This window comes from Barbus barbus, assembly GCF_936440315.1.
Source record: "Barbus barbus genome assembly, chromosome: 1".
Lineage (NCBI taxonomy): Eukaryota > Metazoa > Chordata > Actinopteri > Cypriniformes > Cyprinidae > Barbus > Barbus barbus.
Genome location: NC_136729.1, coordinates 5,260,405 through 5,286,476, shown reverse-complemented (window position 1 = coordinate 5,286,476; position 26,072 = coordinate 5,260,405). Strand labels below are relative to the sequence as shown.

At 37.9% G+C, this 26,072-nt stretch overlaps 5 protein-coding genes across 6 annotated transcripts in view; 2 read left to right on the top strand and 3 right to left on the bottom strand.

Moving 5' to 3' along the window:
* Positions 1–39: 39 nt before the first annotated feature.
* LOC306873017 (lipid transferase CIDEB-like) lies at positions 40–2,951 on the top strand. The gene is made up of 5 exons (XM_079422008.1): positions 40–164; positions 1,038–1,152; positions 1,372–1,521; positions 1,766–1,959; positions 2,078–2,951. The coding sequence occupies exons 1-5, from the start codon at positions 139–141 to the stop codon at positions 2,217–2,219; spliced, it is 627 nt and encodes a 208-aa protein (XP_079278134.1). The 5' UTR covers positions 40–138; the 3' UTR covers positions 2,220–2,951.
* A 32-nt stretch (positions 2,952–2,983) lies between these two features.
* Positions 2,984–7,320, bottom strand: LOC306873009 (homeobox and leucine zipper protein Homez-like). The gene is made up of 2 exons (XM_079421998.1): positions 6,570–7,320; positions 2,984–5,611 (listed from the first exon to the last, which is right to left on the bottom strand). Exons 1-2 carry the CDS (start codon positions 6,870–6,872, stop codon positions 3,803–3,805), a joined length of 2,112 nt encoding a protein of 703 aa, XP_079278124.1. The 5' UTR covers positions 6,873–7,320; the 3' UTR covers positions 2,984–3,802.
* Positions 7,321–9,826: 2,506 nt separating this feature from the next.
* LOC306843485 (butyrophilin subfamily 1 member A1-like) lies at positions 9,827–14,112 on the bottom strand. 2 transcript variants are annotated; one of them, XM_079375011.1, is made up of 8 exons: positions 14,042–14,112; positions 13,871–13,949; positions 13,271–13,621; positions 12,795–13,067; positions 12,339–12,446; positions 12,174–12,200; positions 11,914–11,940; positions 9,827–11,694 (listed from the first exon to the last, which is right to left on the bottom strand). In XM_079375011.1, the coding sequence occupies exons 2-8, from the start codon at positions 13,923–13,925 to the stop codon at positions 11,147–11,149; spliced, it is 1,389 nt and encodes a 462-aa protein (XP_079231137.1). In that variant the 5' UTR covers positions 13,926–13,949; positions 14,042–14,112; the 3' UTR covers positions 9,827–11,146. The 2 variants fall into 2 exon arrangements, with proteins under 2 accessions (XP_079231137.1, XP_079231138.1); XM_079375012.1 differs by having other exon boundaries at positions 10,758–11,694; positions 13,871–13,927; positions 14,042–14,107.
* A 615-nt stretch (positions 14,113–14,727) lies between these two features.
* LOC306869576 (coiled-coil domain-containing protein 166-like) lies at positions 14,728–21,815 on the bottom strand. The gene is made up of 8 exons (XM_079416339.1): positions 21,778–21,815; positions 21,578–21,689; positions 21,432–21,485; positions 21,011–21,065; positions 16,504–16,648; positions 16,229–16,308; positions 15,487–15,663; positions 14,728–15,391 (listed from the first exon to the last, which is right to left on the bottom strand). Exons 2-8 carry the CDS (start codon positions 21,676–21,678, stop codon positions 15,131–15,133), a joined length of 873 nt encoding a protein of 290 aa, XP_079272465.1. The 5' UTR covers positions 21,679–21,689; positions 21,778–21,815; the 3' UTR covers positions 14,728–15,130.
* Positions 21,816–22,839: 1,024 nt separating this feature from the next.
* The window catches only part of LOC306846004 (protein O-GlcNAcase-like), a gene marked incomplete at both ends in the record, with an annotated part of 36,196 nt that continues 32,963 nt past the window's right edge, over positions 22,840–26,072 (top strand). The window contains one exon of the mRNA XM_079379056.1: positions 22,840–22,882. Within this exon, the coding sequence (XP_079235182.1) occupies positions 22,840–22,882 (43 nt within the window). The remainder of the gene's footprint in view (positions 22,883–26,072) is intronic.

Sequence of the window (26,072 nt, the reverse complement as noted above, 5' to 3'; positions counted from 1 at the left end):
CATTATTGTCAAAAAGATATTCTCCACCAGCTGTGACTCAGTATCACCAGTTTACTTTGAACGGTCAAACAGAGTCAGAAAAGACTGTAAACAACTGACACTTAGGTGACAGGTAAAAGACCTCAACCGCAGATCATTATGGAAACAACAGCCTCCCTGTTCAAGTAAGTTCAGTAACATTCATTTGTTGCTATTTAATACTCTTATTTACAATATACCTATTCATCTTTAGAAGTATGCTTGGAGTAAGAAGCTGCCAAATGTACATATAAACATTTGATCAAAGTTAATAGTAAATAGATCAAAATACATACGGACATATTTAGTTTAAATAGTTTTATTAGTGTTTGTCCTTAGCTTTAACATTGGACTTTAACTGTTGGTCTCTCACAATACATTTGTTTCACTCCATTAACAGCTCTTTAGATAAGACAGAGAGTCTGATTACAGCCATGTGCTGTCTGTGCTTGTCCCACTTTTAAAGCAGTCATTGATTATTCTAGGAAAAAATGTCATTTTTGTCATTATTTTGCCGTTATTAACCTCCATGGATCTTTTTGGAAGACAAAACAAGGACTTTGAAGAATCATATTGGTCGCTCTTATCCATGCAGTTCTAAAAAATGGGTAGGCCTACTGTTGTTGTCAAACTTCAAAAGGCACACAAAACACCAAAGTATTATAAAAGATATTGCGTAGCTTTGTGTAAGTAATAATCCAATGATCTTTTAGTAATAATCTTTGCTTTTAGTGAGCGGTGATCAGATCAGGTAGTTAGTCAAACTTGACAATCAGATCAGTCTGATTTGTCAGCAAATTCAAACTTTGTGAACTGGATGATTCAATGATAAAATATTTTTTCACAAACGAGGCATACAACATGAGGGTGAGTAAATAATCAAGAATTTGAGCATTATTGTGCCATATGTTCCTTTAAGTAGAGTTCCTTTTCTACACTGACAACCATTTTTTGTACTGTTACTCTATTTTTCTTTGCCATTTTGCCTCCCCCTCATTCCCCATCACTCCTTCTCTCAGGTCAGTGTCTCGGCGGGTATGGTCGCCCCCTCAGCGTCCATTCAGAGTGTGTTCCTGGAACAGAGAGGTCAAAAAAGGAGTCACTGCTGGAACTCTAGATGAGCTCAAAGAGAAGGTAGGAAATTAAACATTGTTCAACTGGAAGTTTTTGGGTCTTTTAGATGTACATACATTGCTAAATAATCTCATCTCTTGGGGCAGTGGTTTTATCTGTGTGTAGTGACCCTACCCTGCGTTAAAGCTCAACCAATTTTCTAGACATCTTACAATGACCAGTCATTTATCATAAAAATTGAACATTGTGGGGCATTTTATACGGTGATTCTTACCTCAGGCAGCCCAGGCTCTCTTTATATCTACTGTGCTGACTTTGGTGTGTGAAGAGGATGGGACAGAGGTTGACTCAGAAGAGTTCCTCTTAGCTCTGCCGGACAACACTGTTTTCATGGCCCTGACATCCGGAGAAACCTGGAAACCTCATCCTGTATGTATTTTTGTTTATTCCAGGTTTTTCATCTTATAGTTGCTTTTAGCTGTTTCACCACTTATCTGATTGCCTTCATCAACATTAAAAAAGTGGTAATATGTGTCACATTTATACTTCTTATCTCATCAAGAAGCTAAAATATTTTGCATGAACAGAACTTTCTTAATGATTCATTCACTTATGAATATTGTGTCATTTGTATTGTTCAGTTCGTTATCTTAACTTAATCTATCCCTCCTAGTTACGTCAAAGGGGTGGAAACAAACCAGGTGAGAGTAAACCAAGGACAGGAAAAGACATTGCTCAAGTCACCTTTGATCTTTACCGTACGCACCCCAAAGACGTATTCGGCTCACTAAATGTGAAAGCCACATTCCAAGGGCTTTACTCTGTCAGTGCAGATTTTCAGTGCTTGGGGCCAAAGAAAGTCTTGAGGTGAACAGACTACAGATGGAAACTCTAAGCACTGTTATGGCTTGTTTTACTATTTATTTGTACAAAATAGCCTTTTTCAAGCCACTGAATTGTACCCTGCACTTTTGTTGTCTTTCAGGGAGGCCCTCAGAGTCATGTCCACTCTACTCCATGCTGCTGGACACTTATTGATCTCATCTGCTGCTGTAATTCGTCGTATAATCCATGGGGCAGATCTTCTTCAAGCCCAGCATGGCAAACCTATTGAGTGTTGGGAATAACTAGAGTATAAGTAATAACCAGAGAAATAGGACATGAATCACTAAAAATGTAACTGAGGGATGTTGTTTTGTAAAATGTTTCCTAGATAGGTTTATATGGTAACACCAAGGTTCATTTTAACATTAATGCATTGGGTATTATGAATGAACAATTAATCTATGCAAATGTTAATTTACACACCACACTTTCAATGTAATTTAATCTGATGATAAAGCTGAATTTCTAGCCATACTCCAGTCTAGAACATCATAAATCATTTAAATCATTCTAAAATGCTGATTTGGTGCTCAAGAAATATATCTTATCAAAACTTTTGTTGGAATCATGAATAGAAAGTTCAAAAGAACAGCATTTATTTGTTAGTTGATACCTAATGCATTCAATTATGGACTTTTTATTGTAGATTGTGAAGCTATACTTTGCTGGTTTAATGGAAGATTGCTCCAGGAAAATGCTTGTTTCTATGAAAACTGCCCTTAAGGAGTGATTTTTTTATTATTATTATTCTTAGTCTAGGACTACCCAGTGTTACTTATTCTATGTGTTTGACCTTCTTTATAAATGTTTATTTTAACTTTATCAATAATTTATTCAATATGTTTACGTGATAGACTACTGTATAATTTTATCTTTCTCATTTTGTAAGTCGCTTTGGATAAAAGCATCAGCTAAATTAATAAATGTACACAATGTTATGTAAATACGAAATTGTCATAATAGTGAATGTTTAGAAAAATACAAATAAAATGAAAAGATAAAAATGTTTTAAGATCAATTTATTAAGTAAAACCAAATTGGTACAAAAAGCTTCAGCACAAAAAAGACAGTCTCTCTAGTCAGCTTACTCAATGCATAGACTAATAAACTCCATATTAACACTACTTAAGATTTGAATTAGTCTTCAAATAATAAAAAAAAAAAAACAACAAATATATTGATTAGGGGGAAAAAAAAAATCAATCACATAAATTATGTAGTATGATGTCAGCATAGTGTTTCCATCAAAGAAACATATCTGTATAGCACACTGTTGATCTAAAAGATTGCAGTTATGCTTATAACTTTAAATACAATTGACCTTTGTAAAAGCAAACATCTACATATCTAAGCTCGAAGTGCAACTTAAACATGAAAATGGCAACACACATGCATTCGCTCTGTTGAGTCGCACCGAAAACCACAATGAATAGAACTCTGATAAAACAAGCTACAAAACAAAATACATTGTACAGTCATTCAGTGCCTTGCCATAAACAATTTTGTTTCAGTTACTTTAAGGTACACATTCTAATACTAAATATTTTTGATTCAAGTAAGATGCTTAGTTTTGGAGATATATATTGCATAACAATGTTGTGAGAAAGGTTTTACAAGGCCCTGGATCATAGCATTAAATTGGGATGGAAACATCCAGACAGATTAAAGGAGAGAAAAAGGTTTAAGGTTTTATGTAACATCTTTGGCAGTGATGTGGAATTCAATTTCCACCTATCTGCACAGCTACAAATGCCATCGCAAACTGACTTTGCTTCTGAGGTCAGAGTTCACCCTCAGGCACAACTGGGGTACTTCCCCTAAACAGTTATTTCAATGTTGCTGCTTCGCCCCCTCCACCTCCGTTAATTAATGTAGAATCGCCCAAACTCAACCCAGAGCCTATGTTCTCAAATGAAAATCTCCCCCTTGAATATTTCCCGCCCCTTTTCTGCTGTTGCATTATAACTGCGATGATGCGTTCCCTCTCCTCTGAGGTCATCCAGCGCATCTGATTGTGTTTGATATGATAACGTGTGTCTCCGTACCACTGGATGATCTCTGTCCGCGTCAGACGGGTCTTCTGCTGGAGTATAAGGTAGTCGTCGCTTGTGGGCCACTGGCAGCGCAGGAAGCTTTGCCGCAAAATTTCCAACTGTTCCCTCGTCTTCTTACGAAGTCGCACGTTCGGTTCTACCCGGCCGCGGATGAATGATGGAGATGGAGAAGGAGAGATGTCCGCAGAATGTTGTTGAACGGAAGCGCTGCCGTCATCAAACTCACCTTCGTCGCTTACTTCCTCCTTAGTGTCATTTGATTGGTTGACTGGTCCCTCATCGTCAGCCAAATCCACATCAACCTCAAACCCCGCCTCTGTGTCATCAACCTCGTCGTTGTCGTAAAAATCAGCACTCGGTAGAACATCGTTCTCCAGCTTGTTCTGAGAGCTCTGCTGCACCAGCTGCAGCGACCGATTGCGCTTCGCGAGCTTAGATAGCCAAGCCCTGCCGTTCCTGCGAAGCTGATAGCGGCTGTCAGCGAACCATTTGCGAATTTCACGCCGATTAAGTCCAGTCATTCTCTGTAGCCGCTGAACTTCGCCGTCAGACGGCCAAGACTTCTGTACAAAACTGCGGCGCAGGGCCATCAGCTGCGCTTTCGATTTTTTCCCCGGTAAGCAGTGTAGAGACTGTGAAATCTCAGGGAGTTCGGGGTACGACACTGCTGCGTGTTGGTTGTACGATGAACGTCCAAATGAATCGAGCAGCTGGACTCCAGTATTGTGAGGTGGTGGTAGGTTTCTACTGTCATTTTGGAATTGGGGATTAACTTGAGGAACTTGAGATGCGGGTGCAAGACCGTTTTTGTACACAACCTTAGTGCTGAGCAACTGCTGTATGTCGTTATTAGATTGGGAAGCATTATTCTGGCTAAAATGCAAGCGGTTTTGGTCACTGGTGATGTGCTGAGGAACAGTCCGGCTGGGTTTAGGCGTCTGGTCTCTCTGATCTGCATGGGCAACTGCCGCAGGTGGCGGTATAAAAACATGTTGAGGTTCCTTACGCCCCAAACTATCCTCCTCGTCGTTTATTTCCACACATTCCTCGACTACCGCTCTTTTCTGAATGTGCCAGAGCTTGCGTCGTGTCTCTTGGATGTCGTCGTCAGCCCAGCTGATCCCGTAACGAACCCGCTGCATCATGAACCATGCTTTAACTCGGTCCGGCGGCAACGCACACTTTCGAGCTAGAGCGCTCGCCTCCTGCGATGTGGGGTATGGGAATGCATTAAACGCTTCTACGAGTTCTGACACGGCATCCAGCTCGTGGACGTGCTCTGAGCGCACCCAGATAAGCTTTAACCCCTCGGATACCAGTGGAAGACAAACCAGGTTAGCCTGGTTGTGGGTAGATGTGCCAGAGGAGACTGATTGCCTCTTTTGGCAGGACTCCTTGGTTCCTGAAGAGCAGGGTGACTTCTCCAGAGGTAACTCGGGGGATGAGCTCTGCGATTCTTCAGGAGCAGGTGAGTCGTCCATCTTCTCTTCCTGTTCTTTGGGATCCACTGAGGATGAGGTCTCATTTGAGTCTTCGGGAGTCTGAAGGGAAGCGGACTCTGTTCCCTCAGTGGTGACTGGCTGAAAGGGGTGAGATCAAGAAATATAAATATAAAATGCATCAGATGAGAAATTCTCTCTTATTGGCTTACAGTTACAATGGCACAAAAGGTTGTTGTTATTTATTCTCACTGCTAATAAAATCGACTTTACATACTTTTAATGGAATACTTTTGAGTTTATGATAAATCATTTATTCATACACATTTATTATTAGTTTTTAATTTATCTCCCTCTTTCTTGCAACAACATCTAATCTCTGATGACCAGCAAACTGTTACTCATATGACATCACAGCAATTATCAAATAACAATCCAATCACTTCCTGATGGACAATATGAAGTCCCACCCTACTTTTTTTTTTCCTCATAAGAGAAGCCGTTTTAATCACATATGCATAACAATAGGGGGGGAAAAGACGGTTACAATTTCCGTTTTATGACAACTTTAAAATTAGATAAATGTACGTGAGGGTGTGCTATATTTTAATTATTGACAGATCTAAAGACCACTGTTAGGCCCGCAAGAGTAATCTGAATTTCCCTCAAATCTGATGTGTGTAAGCTGCTAAAATAGAACTTTAATGTAGGCCTAAATATAAAACAAATTACACATGAAAGTCTCTTTAAGTAATGCACAGCTCATATCCTCATAAACTGTAAAAGTGCCATTCTAAAAACCAACTGAATATTTCTGACATGGCTTGGAAATATGAAGCTGCTAATAGCATTATTGATTGTTTTCAAACAGGTTTCCCTGGTCACGCCCCACTCTGCCATTGGTTAGTCAAATAGATAGCCCCTCCCCAAATGCACACCATTGATTAAATAACATTTTACCAGCGTTTACACACTTTTCAAGTAAGAGTCTTTGCATGGTACGTTGTGATAGAAGGAATATAAACAAACTCAATTCAAAGCATCTCTAGTTGTTCACACAACTACCACAAATCGATACATACTGACAAACTTTACTTACTTTATCGACGCTCTTTTCCAGATCACCATTTAAGCAGGGTGTCTCCATATCCCCCACACGCTCCTCCTCTGGGGTTTCACATCCCTCGCTCCTCACAGAGTCAGAGAGGCTGGTGACAGGGTGCGCGGCGTGCAGGTGCTGGCTGAGGCATTTAACGTCTTGCGCTTTATAACCACAAATCCGGCACTCGTAAGCGTCCTTAACCGTCCTCTCCCCAGCATCTCCTCCGGACTTTTCCGCTGTGTCTGGAGGTGAAGAGAGCGTACTTGTGCTCTCGAGCTGAGGAGCTGCGCACTGCTCCATGGCAACCTATGCACGACCGAGCCAAGACGCAATGCATACAAGCGAGCACAGAAGCTAGACAGCTAATTTTCTCCCGCAACAAAGTCGGCGTGCAATACCCTCAAGTATGCAACGAGTTTCATTTGAATAAAATATTTGTATACGGAGTCAGCCTGCTGGAATTGAAGGCTGAGTCCTAATTTATGGTCACACTGGTCTGAATATGGAACAAAGGCGTGCTAGCCAGCGAGCTAACACAAGAGATTGTCGTACTGGCTTCACACAGATGCATAAAAAGTAAAAATTGGCAGCTCAGATGCAACCAGAGTTATTTATTGTTTTTCTGATGTAGTTACTTGAGAAATAAAGCAATTAAAAGCGTCATTCCTTGCTGATCGCACTCGCCTTCGGGTCGCACACTAGCCGAGTAAGATGTCACAGGTCTGGTTTGTCGCATCCTCCGAGTGTGAAGCGAGTTCGGCTTCAAAATAAAAGTTCATTGACAGCCGCTCTCTTCTGTTTCAAGACGTTTTTGCGATGGTAAAATATCTTTATATTAACAAAACACTTGTAACTGTATATACATGCACATACAGACACCACACACAAATACTGAAGATGAATCAAGAACAGGCTATGTCTCTACTATTTTATAAGACCAAAAATTCAATTAATAAATACATTTTAATAAATTAGAGGTTAGTCTAGCATTTATAATGTGCTTCATATGAAAACAGATGATATGTGTAAGTATGACTGTACATGGGTGTTTGACATTATATTTTTTACACATTTGATTTGTCACTGAATAGCATGCATTTTGATTTATTAAAGAGGGGCAATTATCTCACTCTCAGACAAAATGTGACCCTGGACCACAAAACCAGTGATAAGGGTCCATTTTTTTTAAATTTGAGATTCATACATCATCCGAAAGCTTAATAAATCAGCTTTCCATTGATGTATGGTACGACAATATTTAGCTGAGATTCAAATATTTGAATATCTGGAATCTGAGGGTGCAAATAAATAAAAATATTGAGGAAAATCGCATTTAAAGTTGTCCAAATAAAGTTCTTAGCCATGCATATTACTTATAAAAAATTAAGTTTTGATATATTTACAGTAGGAAATGTACAAAATATCTTCATGGAACATGATCGTCACTTAATATCCTAATGATTTTTGACCCATACGGTGTATTTTTGGCTATAGCTACAAATATACTCCAGCGACTTAAGACTGGTTTTGTGGTCCAGGGTCACGAATGTAGTTCAATTAGCACCGGTATAGCGAGCACATCATAGGAGAACAAAAATGAGAGAACTTGCTGAGAACTTGAAGGAAGATTAAGAGTAGCCTACTGTTACATTCAAGTCAAAAAAAGTAATTTAATATTCATTTAATTTTATCACAGCCTTATGTCTCACATGGGCTGAAGAGGATTAAGTATTGTGGCTATATGTGTTGTCAAAGAATAAAGGTCACAAATGAACCATAGATCTTAGCAAACATCATTCCATTAGTAATACATTAACACGTACCATAAAAATGACCAAAGGTCTGTAGTTGCTGTGTATATAAAGAAATTATTAGAGGGCTTCACCTTACAGACTCATCATAGCGAGGACAGAGAAAGAGATCATAGAGCATTTGAAGAGAAAACAAGAAAATCAGCAGCAAGTATGTCGGCCACGCCTGAAGTTCCCAAGGAACACTTTGTGAGCTGTGATTTATGAGTGGAGGTGAAAACTCCAGCGCTGAAGACCTGCTTGAAGTGTGAAATCTCTATGTGTGCTCAGCACCTGCAGACCCACCTGAGCACTCCAGTGCTGCTGCAAACCCATTCTCTGACTAATCCTGTAGAATCAGGTTCCTCTAGTCAAAAGGCCAGCAAATGCTCAGCTCACGGCAAGCTAGTGGAATACTACTGCCTGGATGATCGCGTGCTGGTGTGCGTGTCTTGTGCTATCGAGGAAGGACATCGGCGGCATAACATGAAGACACTTCAGACTGCCCATGTGGAGCTGGGGGGTCAACTGAAAGAAGACTTAAAGGCACTGGCTCAGAGGAAGAACCAGGCTAAACAGCTGGAAAAGTGGCACAAAGACCAAATGCAGGCTCTGGAGAACTGTGTTGGTCAGCTGATGGAGACTGGATCAGCCCTGAAGGATCTGGTCTTCACGTGTTTACAGACTTCAGTATCATCCAGACTAGGCGCTCTTCAGACTGCCCAGCGAGCTATCAGTTTGGCTCTAGAGGAAGATGATGATTTCAACTTCTTGCAGAAATTTGCCAGTGTACACGAAGCTATAATGGAGGCTCGCACAGTGGATCTGAAACTGTGCTTGGAGTCAGGACCTGATCGCACTAAATGAATTAAGGAGATCCGAAAGGATGGAGAAATTATTGAGGAGGAGGTGCACAAACTCCAGAGAAGGTTTCTTGCACTCATTCCACTCATTTGTTCATGATGATCAAAATCCAGTCTCAGAACTAATCTTTGACCCACAGACCCTAGGGCCTGAGATGACTCTGCCTAAAAACCTTAAAACGGTCTTCTACAGCTTCTCTGCCAGAAACCCCACCCAAGCTTCTGCAGGCCTGTCAAGGATACAGACTCTCCGTTGCCTGCAAACAAATGAAGGCAGCAATCTGCGCTGGTTCCTCAAGGTCCCTGAGCATTTTGACTGGACCATTGGCCTTTGTAATACCAGAGCCAGCAACGGGAATTATTTTGAGGTATATGGATTGAAGAAACAGAATAATTCTCTCTTATCTTTAAAATCAGAAGATGTGAGGAAAAATGGCTTAACTAATAGTCATGAGAATAGACTCCTTGAATTCCATGTCACTGGTCCATGGAAGGTGGAAGTGATCTGGGACTATACTTCAAAACAACTAGCCTTTTACAGCAGAAATAAACAAACCAAAGTTTTTTTACTGTGTAAACATAGAATGGACATGCACAGTAGAAGTCTTTGTCCCTTTATTACTTTTGAAAACATAACCACTACTCTAAAAAACACACACAGAGAGCTGCTTCGGCTTGCTCCAACCTCTCGCAGGATGTCTGAGGACCAAGGCACTTCTTATACAGAAATACTCTGTGTACTCAAACAATAATCAGAAAGTAAAATGGCAAAAGTGTTGTTAATTTATTTCATTTTTTGTTAATGGTTTTATTAAGAAGAATATTTTTTGTTGAATACTTTTTATATTTGTTAATGATTTCTTGCAGCAACCTGCTTCTTGTTATGTGTTGAAATAATTTGCTGTTTAAAGCTGGAAGAGCTTGTTTAATTTTGTTATCATGTGTATTTTTAATAGTTGAGTTTATTATGAACAAGCATATAAAACAATTATATTCTTGTCAAAATGCATACTAAATCCTAGTTTTCTTTTTTCTCTTACAAAATGTATCCAATTGCTCAAAGGAGGCGATGAGTCAGTTATTACAAATGAACTATTATGAGTTAATTTTTTGCTTTTTTTTTTTTATTAGCCTGGACTTCTCAGAATCTGTTTCTTGAAATATAATATATTCAGAGATATTATTAAATGTATTTCCTTCTTAAATGTGATTTTATCATTAGACAAGATGTGGTACTGTAGGAAGATGTGTATAAAGTCACCTGAAAAATCCTCTAAATTCTATCAATTTTCTAAGTGATATTTGTTGTGTCAAACTTTACACCAGTATGCCACTTTTGCTCTTAATTCTCATGTTTAAAATAAATTATTTCTTCAAAAGTAAAGGGCAATTACACTTTCAGTCCACACACCATCAATAAAACAAATTCTCACAGTCATTCAAAAACTGCGTGATGTTAGCAGGTTGAATGTGGAAACTCATTAGGCAAGTGTCTTTCAAAAATACAGCCCAGTTACAAATGAACCCTTTTTGACATTCTGCTGTGACCTGGACAGATTTAAAAATTCAGTTTTAATCATGGCTTGTTTATAAATACAGCATTTTCAAGACTTGTTAAGGGATTAAAAACATCACAGTGAATTGTATGCACACTTCCTGCTAACAAAGAGTTACATCATTTAAGAAGCAGTGTTAAAAACAAGATGCCAACAATTGCGCAAAATAAAATTGAATGAAAACTGATTGAAATTTTTCTAATCTACAACACATGCTACATCATACTAGAAAATACTTATCTTTTCTTTGCAAGGTAGTAAATTCACATGGGTTTAATTCCCAGTGAACGCAGGACCTGTTTTTGATTGTTATATAATATACTACAGTTATTTTTAATTTTAGATTTATTTATTAGTAAGTTCATTCACTCACTGAAATTAGCAGATGAGATGATCAGTGGAGCAGAGTATTTGTTTTTAATGTTTGTACATGGGTTTAAGATCGGATAGAGATCCTCAGTGAACCACTGATCGCTGAAAGAGTAGATATGAGACCTGGACTCCACATCATAAAAAGAGACCAAGCCTTCCTCATAATCCACAAACACACCCACCTTCTGAGGTTTGACTTTCAGGGAGAGAGAGACAGTGGGTCCAGCACAGGCACTATACTGGTTCCCATTTCTCAACCGCACTGTCCAGTAACCATTCTGAGGACTCAGTGTGATCTTCCCCTTTCTGGTAATGGATTTTCTGGCCAGTCCAATGTCCCAGTCAGTTTTCCCTTTAACCTGCACCTCAAAATAAAACCTTCCAGAGGAGAATGCCTGTTTTCCCAGGACATTCCCACATTTATCAAACCTCTCAGGGTTGTCTGGGACATTTAGTTTTTTTTCTCCACGCCGTACTTGTTTCCCATCTTCAGACAAGATGAGATACTTATGAGCTGTATCTGGATCCAGTGTCACATCCGCTAATGAAAATTAGAAAATGATTATGAGGAAAATGATACCTACATTTCACTGCTGGTTATACCCTGTATAATTGTGTATGTGACAAATAATAATAAAAAAAACTTGATCTTGATTATAATTTACATTACGTACATATTGAGAGCTGATACAAGACCGATGCCATTTCACAACAACAATAAATGGATAAACAAATGATAAATTATTGCTTTCTTACTAACCTGCATATTTCCTTCTCTTTGTGAACTCTAAAAAGACATGTTTAAAATGTGTTTAAAATAAATTTGGTCTAACACAGAAATTCACATTAAGATTACAATGCATTTCATTCACAATGAAATTAATTATTATATTAACAATTTCTGAAACAATTAATGTAACATAAGCAACAGTAAATTCAAAGAATATACCACAAATTTACATAAAATATTGAATAGATTTTTTTTGGAATAACGATGACCTATTAAACACATAAGCTCACCTTTTTGAATCCTCCTCAAATAGCGAACTGAAGAAATATGAATAAGATAAATAAACATTAAAACTGTGCAACAATTTCTTTCCATTCAGGTGCATCTACAAAATTACGACTTTTTAAAGGTTAGTTATTTTGAATCTATATGAATTTGTGAAAAACGGCCATCACCTTTTCTTGTGTAAACAAAAGTAGCAACTGCAACTGCAGTAATGATGCTGAGAACAACTGTAATTGACATCCAAATGACCGATGTTCTCCAAATGTGAAACAGTTTACCTGTAACAAAAACCTGATTCAATTATACACTCTCAGAAAAAAGTACAAATCTGTCACTGGGGCAGTACCCCAAGGTATAACAGCTAAAAAAAAGCAGTACATGTTTGTGCCTAATATTACATATTAGTACTTTAAAAGCACATACTACTACCTTTTGAAAGGGTGCCATCCTAGTGGCAGTATACTTATTATATATGCAAATTATAAACATACTTAGGCAAACAGTGCATTTTCTCTACAATAAATTTGCAAATCGGGTGATTAAATCATAATTAATTCTGAATCATTACGACTGCATCACATTACCTTGGAAATTTGAGAAAGACAAATTACCCATTTCATACTTACTTGAGACAATAATGTCAGTTTGCACCAAATGATGTCTCAGTTTGACTCTACAGTGATACTTGGACTCACTGCCATGTACAGTGATCCTGTGTTTCACATTGTAGCCCTTCGCACCTTTATGTGTCTCTTCAGTATCAGAAGTCAACTTCTCTCCTTTACTGTCCAGCCACTGAAGCTCAGGTTTAGGGTTCCAACCTTCACATTCACATAGCAGACGAAGCCCTCCTGAATGATCAAACTCCTCTACAATGATCAGTGGAGGAGTTCCTACAGCTGCAGAGATTAAGCATAAGAATAATTGATTAATTGTACGGTATATCGTCTGTACTTTTGATTTCAAATGCACTCAGAGAATATTTTTGAGAGAGCTAGATTTTCCTCTCTTTTTTTGTGTCAATTTTTTGTTATGCTATCAACAAAAGAAAAAAAACAAACAAACGAATATAACTTCTAGCCTTAGTTATTGGTCTTCTCACCTCCAACATCAAGACTAACAGTGATGTCATCATACCAGGAGTTGGACTCAATAAAACACTTGTAAACTCCTTCATCAGACACTCGAACTGATGAGAGTTTGAGTGATGCATTTCCATTCTGTAGTTCTTCTTGGAACAGTGCTGTTCTCTCTCTGAAGTACTGGTTCTGCTTCGTGATTTTGTTTTCACGATTTTCATAGAGATACACTATTGAGTCTTGAAGGTCAAGTCTAAACCATTCCACTCTCATGTTTACAGCACTGGTGTTGGGCTTGATGGAACAGGGCAGGATCACATCTTCACCAGTCAAGGTAAAGAGAGGTTCTGCAGGTCCCACAACATTATACATCTCTAAGACAAAGAAAAACATGTTTGAATTGGGCATAAAAGGTTATAGTGACACCTAGGAGTTAAAGGACAGTAACCCATCTATCTCCTCATAATGCTAAATCTTCTGAATTTTACATGACTGTAGCAAATACAACAAAAACACACGCACACAGAAATCACTCTGATCACAGAACAGCTCTGCTGTGGTATTATTTATTATTTCTTGAAATGCACAACACTCTGCTTTTTCTTTAAGGTGAGAATGATTACCTGATCTTAAATCTGTAATTGCACAAAACATCAGAGCCACACCAACCAACTTCATCCCTGCAAAGAAACAACTGCTCTACTGTATAAAAGAAACAGATTGCCTTTTATTGGAAATAGTATGCTATGTGTTAAATAAAACAAACACACAAGATTATTAGTCAAAATGCTTACCTGATTTGTCTCTTGTATACAGTGTTTAAAAGACTTGCTATCACTTCCTCAAGAGAAAAACCAGTCAAACCAGAAATCACACACGCAAACACTTAAAGACACACACACACACACAGAGACACACACACACAGACACACACACATTCAATATTCAGCGTATGCCTATACTTGTTGGTTTCAGTGATCTTATTGTTACTGAAAGTAAAACTATTAAATTGTTTTGTTAAGTGAAATAAAGCTGAAAAAAATAGAGGAAAAATATTAGATCAAAAACTTAAACTAAAAAATGTAAACAAAAATTAGAGATGTTGCCTTGGCAACTAATCTAAATAAACCAGCTTTATTACTAAAACTGAAATAAAAATAAAGCTAAAAACAAATGTTAAAAACAAGTTACAAAAAGCACATAACAAAACGACTAAAACACAAGCTAAAATTAAAACGGATAATTAAAAAAAGCAAATTCAAAATACTGAATATTATAATAGCACATAAATAATATTAAAATATCACTTGGTTTGTGCAATAAATCTTTGTAAATGCAAACAGTTCAGTAATGCTTTGCTACCACTTTATGATTGATAAATCTATATGCTACGAAGATTTTCAGTTTCTGAGCACTTATTCATCTTTAGGTGAGGTTTATTCAAACCAGCAAATGCATAAATTACCAAAACAATTATATTCTGCAATCATTTATTCAACCTCTGTGTATGACTTTCTTTAGCATAATAGAAAAAAAAAAAAAAAATTGAAAAATGTTTTAACTGTTTTAGTTAATATTTAATAAATCGTATCATATATGTGTATATACAAATAATTTGAGGAATTTAACAAGATTTGAGAAAAGAGCACCACCTGAAGTGTTACCAATTGACACACCTCTTTGTAAAAGCATTTCTGACATATTCATTTTCAAAATATTGGACCAGCCATTGCTCTTTCTGCATCTCAAACTGCTGAGATAATAAAGAGGTTAATAAGCAAGGTTTTTTCTCATTTCAGCAAACACTTCTCAAGTCAAACAATAATCTTCGTATGTTTATTGAAAGCAACTGTTGTAACTAAACTGGCTCCAGTTATTGTCAGTTACTGGTGGTCACTCTGGGGGTGTTCGTTATTGTTTGCACCAGCTGGTGTTGCGTATTTTGAGCGTAGAGAAATACGTTGGGCATGAATTTTCTGCATACACTTTTGCTCCAGCAGCAGTTGCTGTCGATGAGTCTGTAGAGCGTCCTGCTGTTTTTGCAGAGCTTGAGCTCTCTGGAAAAGGAATTTATACTCCTCATGCAGGCTTTTTTTCTCCTGAAACACTTTATTTATATAGGACATCAGGGAGTGAGATGCCTCCTGGGAAAAAGGGAAAGAAAATATCCTGACCTGGTAGTTTATGGTGATGTAACTGTACAATTATACTGACTGAATTTTCAAGAGCATTCACTCACCTTGTTGGCTGAGATAGTAAGAGCGTGCACAGTGTCTTCTGCCTGTTGCTCACAGCTCTTCTTCTTTTTAATGAAGTCAGCCTTTAGAGCCACCAGAGACTCTGAATGATGACACTGCATGGTAGTCAACTCCTTCTCCAGCTCAGTGATACAACAAGACTGCTGCTGTTGTAGAGTCTACAACACATATAATACATAAATACATTTGTAAAAAAATCATTCCACCTCAATGCAGTATGAAAAATGATTACATATGTTTCCACTTATTTCAGAAACTATTCAGTTCAATATGCTTTGAATGTTTTTATATAATTGATTCCACTAGTTCACTTTAAATGAAAATGCTATAAAAGTCAGGGGTCTTTGAAAGGGGGCCTGTAACTCCAATGGGAACCACAGTGTTAATGCAGGGGTCTGTCAATTGATGTTTGATATGAAAAACTTTTCTTAAAAAAAAAAAAAAAAGAAAATATGTGTGATAAAAATGATGATGATTATTCAAATGAATTTGCAATTCAATATATGTAAATACACAAATATGGTACTTAGTCTGTGTTATTAAAGGCCAAGTTTAAGATGCAACAATACCACCCTGTTCCATCTGTCTATCCACCAAATGACGCTTAGTTAGAAAAAGGTGGAAGACCCTTCATATAAGCAGGATGTGAAAATCCAAATTACACTATAATTTAACCACAGTACAAATGAACACAAAAAAAAATAAGAAAAGAGATTCTGCTACCTTAACCTCTTTCAGGTCTGCAATTTCACTATTTAGCAGGGCCAGCTGTTTTTCCGTCTGCAGGATCTCCATCTGCAACTCTGAAAACACAACCAAAACACATTTGAAGCGCAACATTTGATGTTTTAAAAGCATCTAGAGAAGTACTGATGGAACCTGTTTATGAAATGATTTGTAACCAAGCATGACAAACTGCATCTTCATTCATTTACAGTACATTATAATCACAAATGTATCCTTCATTTCCTGTACAGACACATTAACACTCGTCTTACCATTGGACTGCTCCTCATGTTTATCCTGCATGTTCTGTCTCTGTCTCTGCAGCTCCTCAAGTTCCTTATGGCTCTGATCACTCAAATTCAATATTGCATTCTGCCTCTTCTCTGCTCTTTTAGACATATATGACATGTACTCTTTCTGCACAGCACAGAGAACAAGAATGATCTGTATATATCTGTGAACATGATATATATGTATTTGGGGTGGCACGATACACAGATGTCACGGTTCAGTACGTACCTCGGTTCGGGGGTCACGGTTCGATACGATTATCGCGTTTTGTCTCGGTCTGTCTCGTGTATCTTGTCAGTGTCTGCGCTTGCTTAGCCATTTGTTGTGGAAAAATAGGGAAAGTGTGTCCAGCTAAGTTCAATTAGTATTTTATTAGAAGGGGGGAAAAAAAAGCTTAGACAGCGGCAGCTGTCGTGTGAAGTCCTCCTCATGTGATGACCGAAGAGTGTACAGACCATCGACTCTACCGGGCTGGGACTCTGGCAAAGGATATAAGTATCACTTTTTATTTCTCCTCTTTCCTACTACTCGTTTCACTTCTGTTTCAGTTTTTATAACCATTTCTTACTATGTGTAATTATGTTGTTGTTTTTAGCGCGTGTGTTTGGCAGTGTTATTTCTTAGGATTACTGATAAACTATACTGTCGTGATTTGTATTTGTTACCTAATTTAATTTTAGTTAAATAATGTCTGTATAGGTCTTTTATTAAGTTTTAGTTTTATTTGAGTTATTTTAATACTTCAAAAAACTAAATGGAAATTATATATATAGAGAATTTATAAATGTGTATGTGGACTGATATGTTCTCAGAATTGCGAGTTTATATCTCACAATTATAACTTTTTAACTCGCAAGTGCGAGTTTAAATCACTTAATTCTGAGAAAAAAAAGTCAGCTGTCAGCTGAAAATATTCAGAAGGAACCAGTGCTTGAAGTGGAAAAAAAGAAGTGCCGTACCAGTGGCGCCTCCAGGATTTTTTTTATAGGGTGGCTGAAAGGGGCCAGTATAAAATGTTAGGGTGTCACAATATAAAAAAAGTGTTGCATGCCTAAATCTAATGGCATACAATAATTTTTGGTGTTACCATTCATTCTGGGAGCATATAAAGTTATAGGCTTCGAAACTTCAGTAGGCTATTACTATTTTCTGTATAGAGCAAAATAGAAAATAAGTCGCTCTGCAATTCAACTGCAAGTACCCTCATGTTTAGTGCAAATTCATTTAAAATGAGAGTAAAAGTAAACAAGAAGCATAGATGTTTAACCCATAGATGTTGGTACCCTGTTACAGTAAAAGAAGCCCTAAATGTTCTCAGAATTTACAGACCTTTTGCTGAAGAAGGTGGATATGTCGACTGCCTTCCACTTCATTTCGATTATTTATCATAAACCCTACATTTGTGTGGAAATATGCTGTCAGTGTTTAATTTATGTATTTTCTGTTTCTGTTGTCAGACATAAATTAATAAAATAGTACTCGTCTGTCTGGGTATCAAAAACTGCTCTACATATGTGACTTTAAGAGCCAAAGTTAGTGCATTAAATGTTGCCCAAATCTGCCATAATTTACAGATCAACTGATGGAGTAACAGGGCTCTACGCTTACTTTTCTTTTTAGGAGCACAGTCAAAAATTTAGGAGCACCTTCTAATCATTAATTAAAAATTCCCATTACGAGGTGATATTTGACTCCTTAAAAGTGATTTATAGGGAATTTTGCTTTTACCTTTGTAATGGGATTTTTCTAACTTTAATAAAAGTATATCAGCTTTTATTTATCAATTAAAAAATGTATAAGCTTTTTAACATTTCGAATTAAAACAACAGAATAAAAAGTAGAATAAGAATAAGTTATCAATCAAATGAAATCAGTATTTAAGGAATACATTTGTACTACAGAGGTGGCACAGAAGAACACACAAGTGGCTTAGGTGTATTTTCAGACGTTTAATGAGGCTGAGAGTGCAATTAAATTCATAAATTCATGTTGAGGTTAATGTTTTAAATATAAACTTTTAAATGATTTAAATAAGAGGAAATATACTTTCAAAATTAAACTAGTCAAGTCACTGATTTTTATCACTGAATCATTCATTTATTTGATTCGTTTGAACGGCTGATTCATTCAGGAACGAAGTACATGACTGTCTTTATGAATCATTGACACTAGATTCGTTTAAAAATGTAGCTCATTCATAAACGAAACACCGCTGTGTTTGAATGGAGATGTGCAGCTGCTCAGCTTTTACTTTGTCGGAAATGATTTTCGTTGACGAAATAGAGAAAAATAAGGCAATATTGTTGTAGTCAGACAATATAAGTCACTTAAATTAATATTAACTTCTTGTTTAATGAACTGTTGTATTCCTTTCCACACTGAAGCAGGATCACTGGAAGATAATTTTTTCCTTAGCTTGTCAGAATAATTCCTCTTTGCCACTCTGATCTCCTTTTCCAGTGTGTATTTGGCCTGTTTGTACAAGACTTTATCCCCTTTTCTATAAGCATCTTCTTTGGCCTGATGGAGCTGTCTGAGTTTTGTAGTGAACCATGGTTTGTCGTTGTTGTAGATTAGATGAGGCCTGTTAGGAATGCACATATCCTCACAGAAACTGATATAAGAGGTCACAGTCTCTGTGAGCTCGTCTAGATTGGTGGCAGCATTTTCAAAAACAGACCAATCAGTGAGAGAGAAACAGGCTTGTAAATCCTGCTCTGTTTCATTAGTCCATCTTTTAACAGACCTTAATACAGGCTTTGCAGATTTAAGTTTCTGCCTGTAGGTCGGAATAAGATGAACCAAACAGTGATCAGAGAGTCCTAAAGCTGCTCGTGGAACCGAGTGATATGAGTCCTTTATTGTTGTGTAACAGTGATCCAGTATATTACTGTCTCTGGTGGGACATGTAACGTGCTGTCTGTATTTTGGCAGTTCACGGGAGAGATTTGCTTTATTAAAGTCCCCGAGAATGATTAAAACAGAGTCTGGGTGTTGTTGTTCTGTGTCTGTGATCAGATCAGCGAGTTTCTGTAAAGCTGAGCTCACGTGCGCTTGCGGTGGAATGTAGACACTCACGAGAATGAACGAGCAGAACTGCCGCGGCGAATAGAACGGCTTGCAGTTAATGAAGAGCGTTTCTAGATCTGAGCAGCACATCTTCTTTAACACTGTTACATCTGTACACCACGTCTCATTGAAAGCACATCCCGCCGCCGCGCAATTTCCCCGTTGATTCTGCTCTGATCAGCTGGTAATTAGGCAGATGAATCGCGCTGTCTGGTATGTATCCCTGGTCGTATATGATAAACAAAAAACTGGAAAAACAAACAAAAACAGTACAAACACTGGAGAGCAATGCACAATAGCTGCCATCAGCGGCGCCATCTTGGTTAAACCAAATCAGCGTTCATTATAAAAAACTCTTGCTTTTAAGCCAAATACACGCTGAAAAGAATAATTTTACTGGCATCTGGACGTAAGTCACTATTCTCTCCGTAATCGCTGATAAAATCGGCCGTGTTTTCTCTGCATTAGCGCTGTTTTAAGCTTACTGTTTGAATTCGTTCACTGGATCCTTAAGGAGTTTACGGTTTAATATGATATGATTGCTAAAGCCTGCTTCTTTTCATTTTAAGATATGATTTTTGTTATAAAGTACTGATTCAAATGAATTAGTAATCAATAATGAATAATTATTCTACTACTCCGTGCGCCTCCCCTGACATGCTCTCGCGCACCACACAATGACATAGACCGACTCTGCTTGCGTTCATTCACGTGATTGGTCGAGATGAGATGTGATCCCGCCTGGGTAGTGTGATTTACATAGTTCCTATATAATTTCTAATCATATATGGGATCATATAGCCTAATCACCCAGACCCTGACGATTTTACTCTGAGTAACGGAAACATGTCAGAAGTGCCGGTACGCACAAAAAAGGTGCATTGTGATCCTCTTTTATCACAGTACAGTTACACAATCTTTCATAGACATATTCACGTTTAAACTTTATTAATAGCCTATAAACAACGTATTAAATGCATTTGGCTATAGATTTGTATATTAAGTTGATCAAGCAAGTGGAAACACATTTAAACACAGTATACAGCCTACTTTTCACGCCCCCTTCTGGATTGGGGATGAATTGCCTGTATTCGTCTTAAGGCAGGGCTGTCCAAACTCGGTTCTGGAGGGCCGGTGTCCTGCAGAGTTTAGCTCCAACCCTAATCAAACACACCTGAAGCAGCTAATCAAGCTCTTACTTGGCATACTAGAAACTTCCATGCAGGTGTGTTGAGGCAAGTTAACTCTGCAGGACACCGGCCCTCCAGGACCGAGTTTGGACGGCCCTGTTGTAAGGAATCTTGCACCGAACCGAGATGTCCGTACCGTGATGGTTCGGTACGAATACATGTATCGTGCCACCCCTAATATGCATATAAAAGCAATTATGTTGATCCGTGTTAATTTGTGAGAACTTACACTTTCAATACAGCTCTGAGTTATCTCACTCTGAAGAAACTCATTTTCTTTGCGTCTGGAGTTGATTGTGTGTTAAACTTTCAAACACTGACATAAATGGACACCAATCATATCTGTCAGCTCGAGTATTTGGATTTAATCATTCCAATTTCAACATCATTATAATGGTACACTGACTTATAAAAAGGTGAATGGCTTCTGTTTCTTTCCCACAAAAATACGTACAATTGCTTTAATAGTATAAAATGGTTAGCTGGTCTAGATGGTTTCACAGCCGTTTCAAGTTGGTTGGCCATCCCTGACCAGATGTAAGTGCTATAAACGCCTCTAAAATCATCAAACCACACTTGTCTGGAGACAAGCTAACCATGTTAACGTGATTTCAGCAAGGAATTATGATTCCGTTTGTGCTAAAGGATACTTTTGTTCAACTCTCCTCTTCAGTGTGCTTAGCTTCTCAGTTAGGGTCTCATATCTGTGGGTTGCAAAGCGATATTAACTAGACTGATGTACTGTCTACATCAAAAGTGATTGAAAATGTTCTTAGCATCTCTACAGATAACTTACTCTCTGTGTAACAGCATCTGTCTCTCATCCTGTCCATCGCTCTCAGACGAGACACCTGCGTACTGCTGGCTCTTTGACTCGCTTGTCTTCTTTGATGACATCCTGAAACCACCTAGACAAGCTGTTAACTCGCATGAAGCACACTTATAACTTATAAAGAATTCCTAACGTATTTAACGTAACTAGCCAATGAAGCCTACCGGACCAGTCTAGTTCATTCTACGCCCAGTTGGTTACCAAGACAACTATAAATAACATTCGCAGAAGGAGCCAGATTCACAACATATGCATAAAAGTTTGTTTTGATAATTTATTTCTAACTCACAACGTATGCGATTCATAATCAAGCCTAATTCAATGTTATTTCGGAAAACCCAACTGCTATAACAGCAATGTTTGAAATTGTGTTGTGTGTTGATGTGACATACGCTGGCCGCTAGATGGTGCGAGATGTTGCCATATCCGTATATTATAAGCTAATATGGATTTATTTTTAAAATAAAGTTTTAAAATAGGTTTTTTTTTTGATACTCGAGCACTTTAAGTAGCAGACGATATAACTGCAACTTTTATAATAAAACAGAATATTATCATCCCTTGATGTGGATGCTAATATAGTTATCGTTATTGTTATGGTTATCCTTGTTCTTGGTGTGAATGGGCTTTAAAACAATAAAATAGTTTAAGTGTAATTGTGATCAACCACTATTTACTGTTTAAGCCTTGCTCTACAAAGAAGCAGATTGACTGAGATGGCCAAATATTTTAAGTGTTTTTGCACAATTATATATTTAAAATTCATAATTTTACCATTTTTGTTTTTGCAAGTTTTAATTAAACCTTGCTAAATTTATTATCACGTGTATCAATGTTTTCTATGATTAACTGTAAGTGAAATTAAATACTTCTTGCTTATTCTGGATTGTTTTCTTTTTTCTCACTGCTGGAGCAGGGTTGCTTGTTTGTTTTGCGAGATCTGGCAACACCGCGGAGAGTGCATTGAGCGAATAGACAGGAGGAGGCAGAACCGAGCTGACATAGACAAGAAACATCCACGTTTGACAGTTTGCCAATGTTTGATCACTAAAAAGCAACACATAACATTAATAATAAACGCAATTGTTCTCTATCTTCATGCCTTGCGGCTTCAGTTCACATGCTGTGTGTGTGTCGGAGCCGGGGAGGATGCGCGGCTGAAGACGAGGCGCGGAGGAGAGACTGAAGCATCCGCATCCTGAGCATCCCGATAGACCATCACAGCGATGATGGAGGGGCGACACGAGTTTTTATGCGGTGTTGTTGAGGGTAAGTTTACCAAGTTTATCATTTATCTGGGTGCTTGGTTGGGAGCCACAGATACGACCAAAGAGATACATGAGATTTATTCGTTAAATGGCAGGTTTAACGTGAATTAGTGCGGTGATGTATTGCCAAACCGGGAAAACAAAACAAGCGCCAAGCTATAAAGACGCCTATAACTCGCCAATAAAATAACCCATTTCTAATTTATGGGCTAGTAGGGCAATTCATTTTATTAAGGCGCCATGGAGCGTCCTGGGTATTTATTTCCATGTTTATTCTGGAGTGTGATAGGAAGCAGCTGGCCAGACACACACACACACACACATTTCCGTCCCCTGTGCACACACAGTCCTGTTGTGCATATCTCCTAATTGGCCTTACTCTTGTTTGCAGCTCAGTGTCACATTATTGGCTCGGTGGGTGATTTGTTTTTATTTTTCTCCTGTGGAAATGTCACCCTGGTGGATTCCAGTAGCTTTTTCTTACTGACCCACTTCTGTTCTACAGCTGAAAACTGTAGGACCACACTGGCATGAATATCCAATATCTGGGTTGTCACTAGAACATGTGGAAAGGAAGAGGGGAGACACACTTTGTAGTAAATCTAACTTCACTTGCATACATACAGACCTCTCACGTAAAGGGATATATAGTATACTATGTAACAAATCTCAGCTATGTGATTATTTATATAATTGCAAATTGTGAACAATATTATCGCCCAGCTCTCTATATAAAGTTGGATATTTAAGTATATCCAACTTTATCTGCATACATACATTATATTCACATCAAGCGATATATATATACTATATAGTCAAGTTTGACTGTTGCAAAATGTAAACTTTATTATCACCCAACTGTAATTTGCTAAATACAACTATAAAGCATGACGATATTAAGATATCATAAACAGTAACATCATGTTTTTTTCTGTAAATTTGCCTTGACAGTCACTGCCAGAGTTGGGTAGATTACTGACAAATTGTAGTCCGTTATGAAATGAGTTAAATGAAATGAGTTAATTTTACTCAAATAATAATGAAAGTTCATTAGACTTCATTGAAATAAGTTCTGTAAACTCAAAATGTCGTTGTAGTAAGGTGAACATAAAATTATTGCGTTTTCTAGTTCCCAGCATGCTTTGCATCAGACAACAAGGAAAATAAATGTAGAAATTAAGTGTTATTTTGTGTGTTTTTGCACAAGATTAACAGAGAGACATAAATTAGTACTTAAATGTTGTGATTCTATGCCGTGAACTTAAAATATTTCACTTACTTTTGAAAATCCAGTGTTTATTTGATCCTGATAAGCGTTTGTCCTCACATTTGTAAACACAATGGCTTTCTTCTTTCATGAGGGGGTTTTGGCGCCATAGCATCTTTGTTTCCAGGCAGAACGTTAAAGAGCGCGAAACGCGCGTCTCCCGGAAATCCTGTATAATTCAACCAATCCGACGACGACTTCGACACTCCTGAAGTGTTTCCAGATATGTGTGCCATATGCATCAGACATTTAGCCAACATTCTGTGGGCGTGACGTCTGAGGCTGAGACTAGGTTAAGGATGGACAGCAAAACTTCAAGACTATACAGTCATGGCCAAACATTTTGGCACCCTTGGTAAATATGATCAAAGAAGTCTGTGAAAATTATCAGTAACATTTTCTGTTTAAGGCTCACTGTATGTCATTTCCATGTACAGAACTCTTATTATTCAACTATGCCAAGGTAAATACAGTTTTCCATTCTATGCCACCTTTAAATATATATTCTATATTAAATTGTATATAAATATATAACTTCATGAATTACATGAATTCTGTGTATTTAAATGCTTTACTAATTATTCTAAATGTTTTCTGCACAAGCAGCCACAAAACAGTGCAGAATGTGGCAGCAAAAAGTCTGTGCTTGCTTCAAAAATCTGTTTCTCATTGCAGCTTATTCTGGCCAAGAACTACCCACTTAGACAGAAAGAGACCACCTGACCAACATGTGAAATGTCCAGTCATAAAGTAGTCAGAGTGAATTCAAGTAGTGCCATGGTAGTCTTCATGAAAAATTGTACAGAATACTAAATATAAATCAATATTTATTGAAAGCTAAATATTTGTATGGATAAAACTCTAAAAACTATGCAGTTTACTTGTTACAGTGTAATCCTCAGTACTGGATTACATCAATACCTCCATTGACAGTGTTACAACAGAGAATCAGATCACAACGTACCCTAATCAGAAGCCATGGATGAACAAGGAAGTACGACTCTTGCTGAAAGCCCGCAACACTGCTTTCAGATCAGATGACACTCAGGCCTACAGCATATCCAGGGCTAACCTGACGAGGGGCATCAAGAAGGCCAAGCACTGCTACAAGCTAAAGGTAGAGGAGCATTTTTCCAACTCTGACCCCCGGCGCATGTGGCAGGGCATCCAGGTCATCAGTGACTACAAGCCATGCAACTCCACTCCGACGGTCACAGACGTCTCCTTCCTTAACGAGCTAAATGACTTTTATGCTCGCTTTGACAACAACAACACCAAGATCACACTCTCAGGAGACCATCAGACCCTCAAACTCACCTCCACAGATGTCTGCACAGCATTGCGCCGGATCAATGCATGCAAGGCTGCTGGCCCCGACGGCATTCCTGGACATGTGCTCAGGACATGTGCAGAGCAGCTCGCAGGGGTCTTCACAGACATTTTCAACCTGTCACTCACCCAAGCAACGGTGCCAACATGCTTTAAGTCCACATCCATTGTGCCAGTGCCGAAACACTCCTCCCCAACGTGCCTGAATGACTACCGCCCCGTAGCACTCACACCCATTGTTATGAAGTTTTTTTTTTTTTTTTTTTTTTTGACAAAAACAACAACATACAAAACTCTCGTAGGGGAAAGAGAATACACATACCAATATACAAATGTTGTCACTATACAAACAGTACTAACCAAGCAGAAAACAACAAAAAACAAAAGAACAAGGGGGAGCTACTTCAAAATAGACAAGTCACAGGCAATAAGGCTAAAGAAAAGAAAATTACCATTTGGAGCTGCACACACACACACACACAAGGGGAGATTAATCAAAACAGTAGTTTCCTAGATATGTCACTACACATTTTCCTTGCAATTTTAGTAGATTTGATCTTTTTCAGTGAGGTAAAAAACTATTTAAAATCATTTA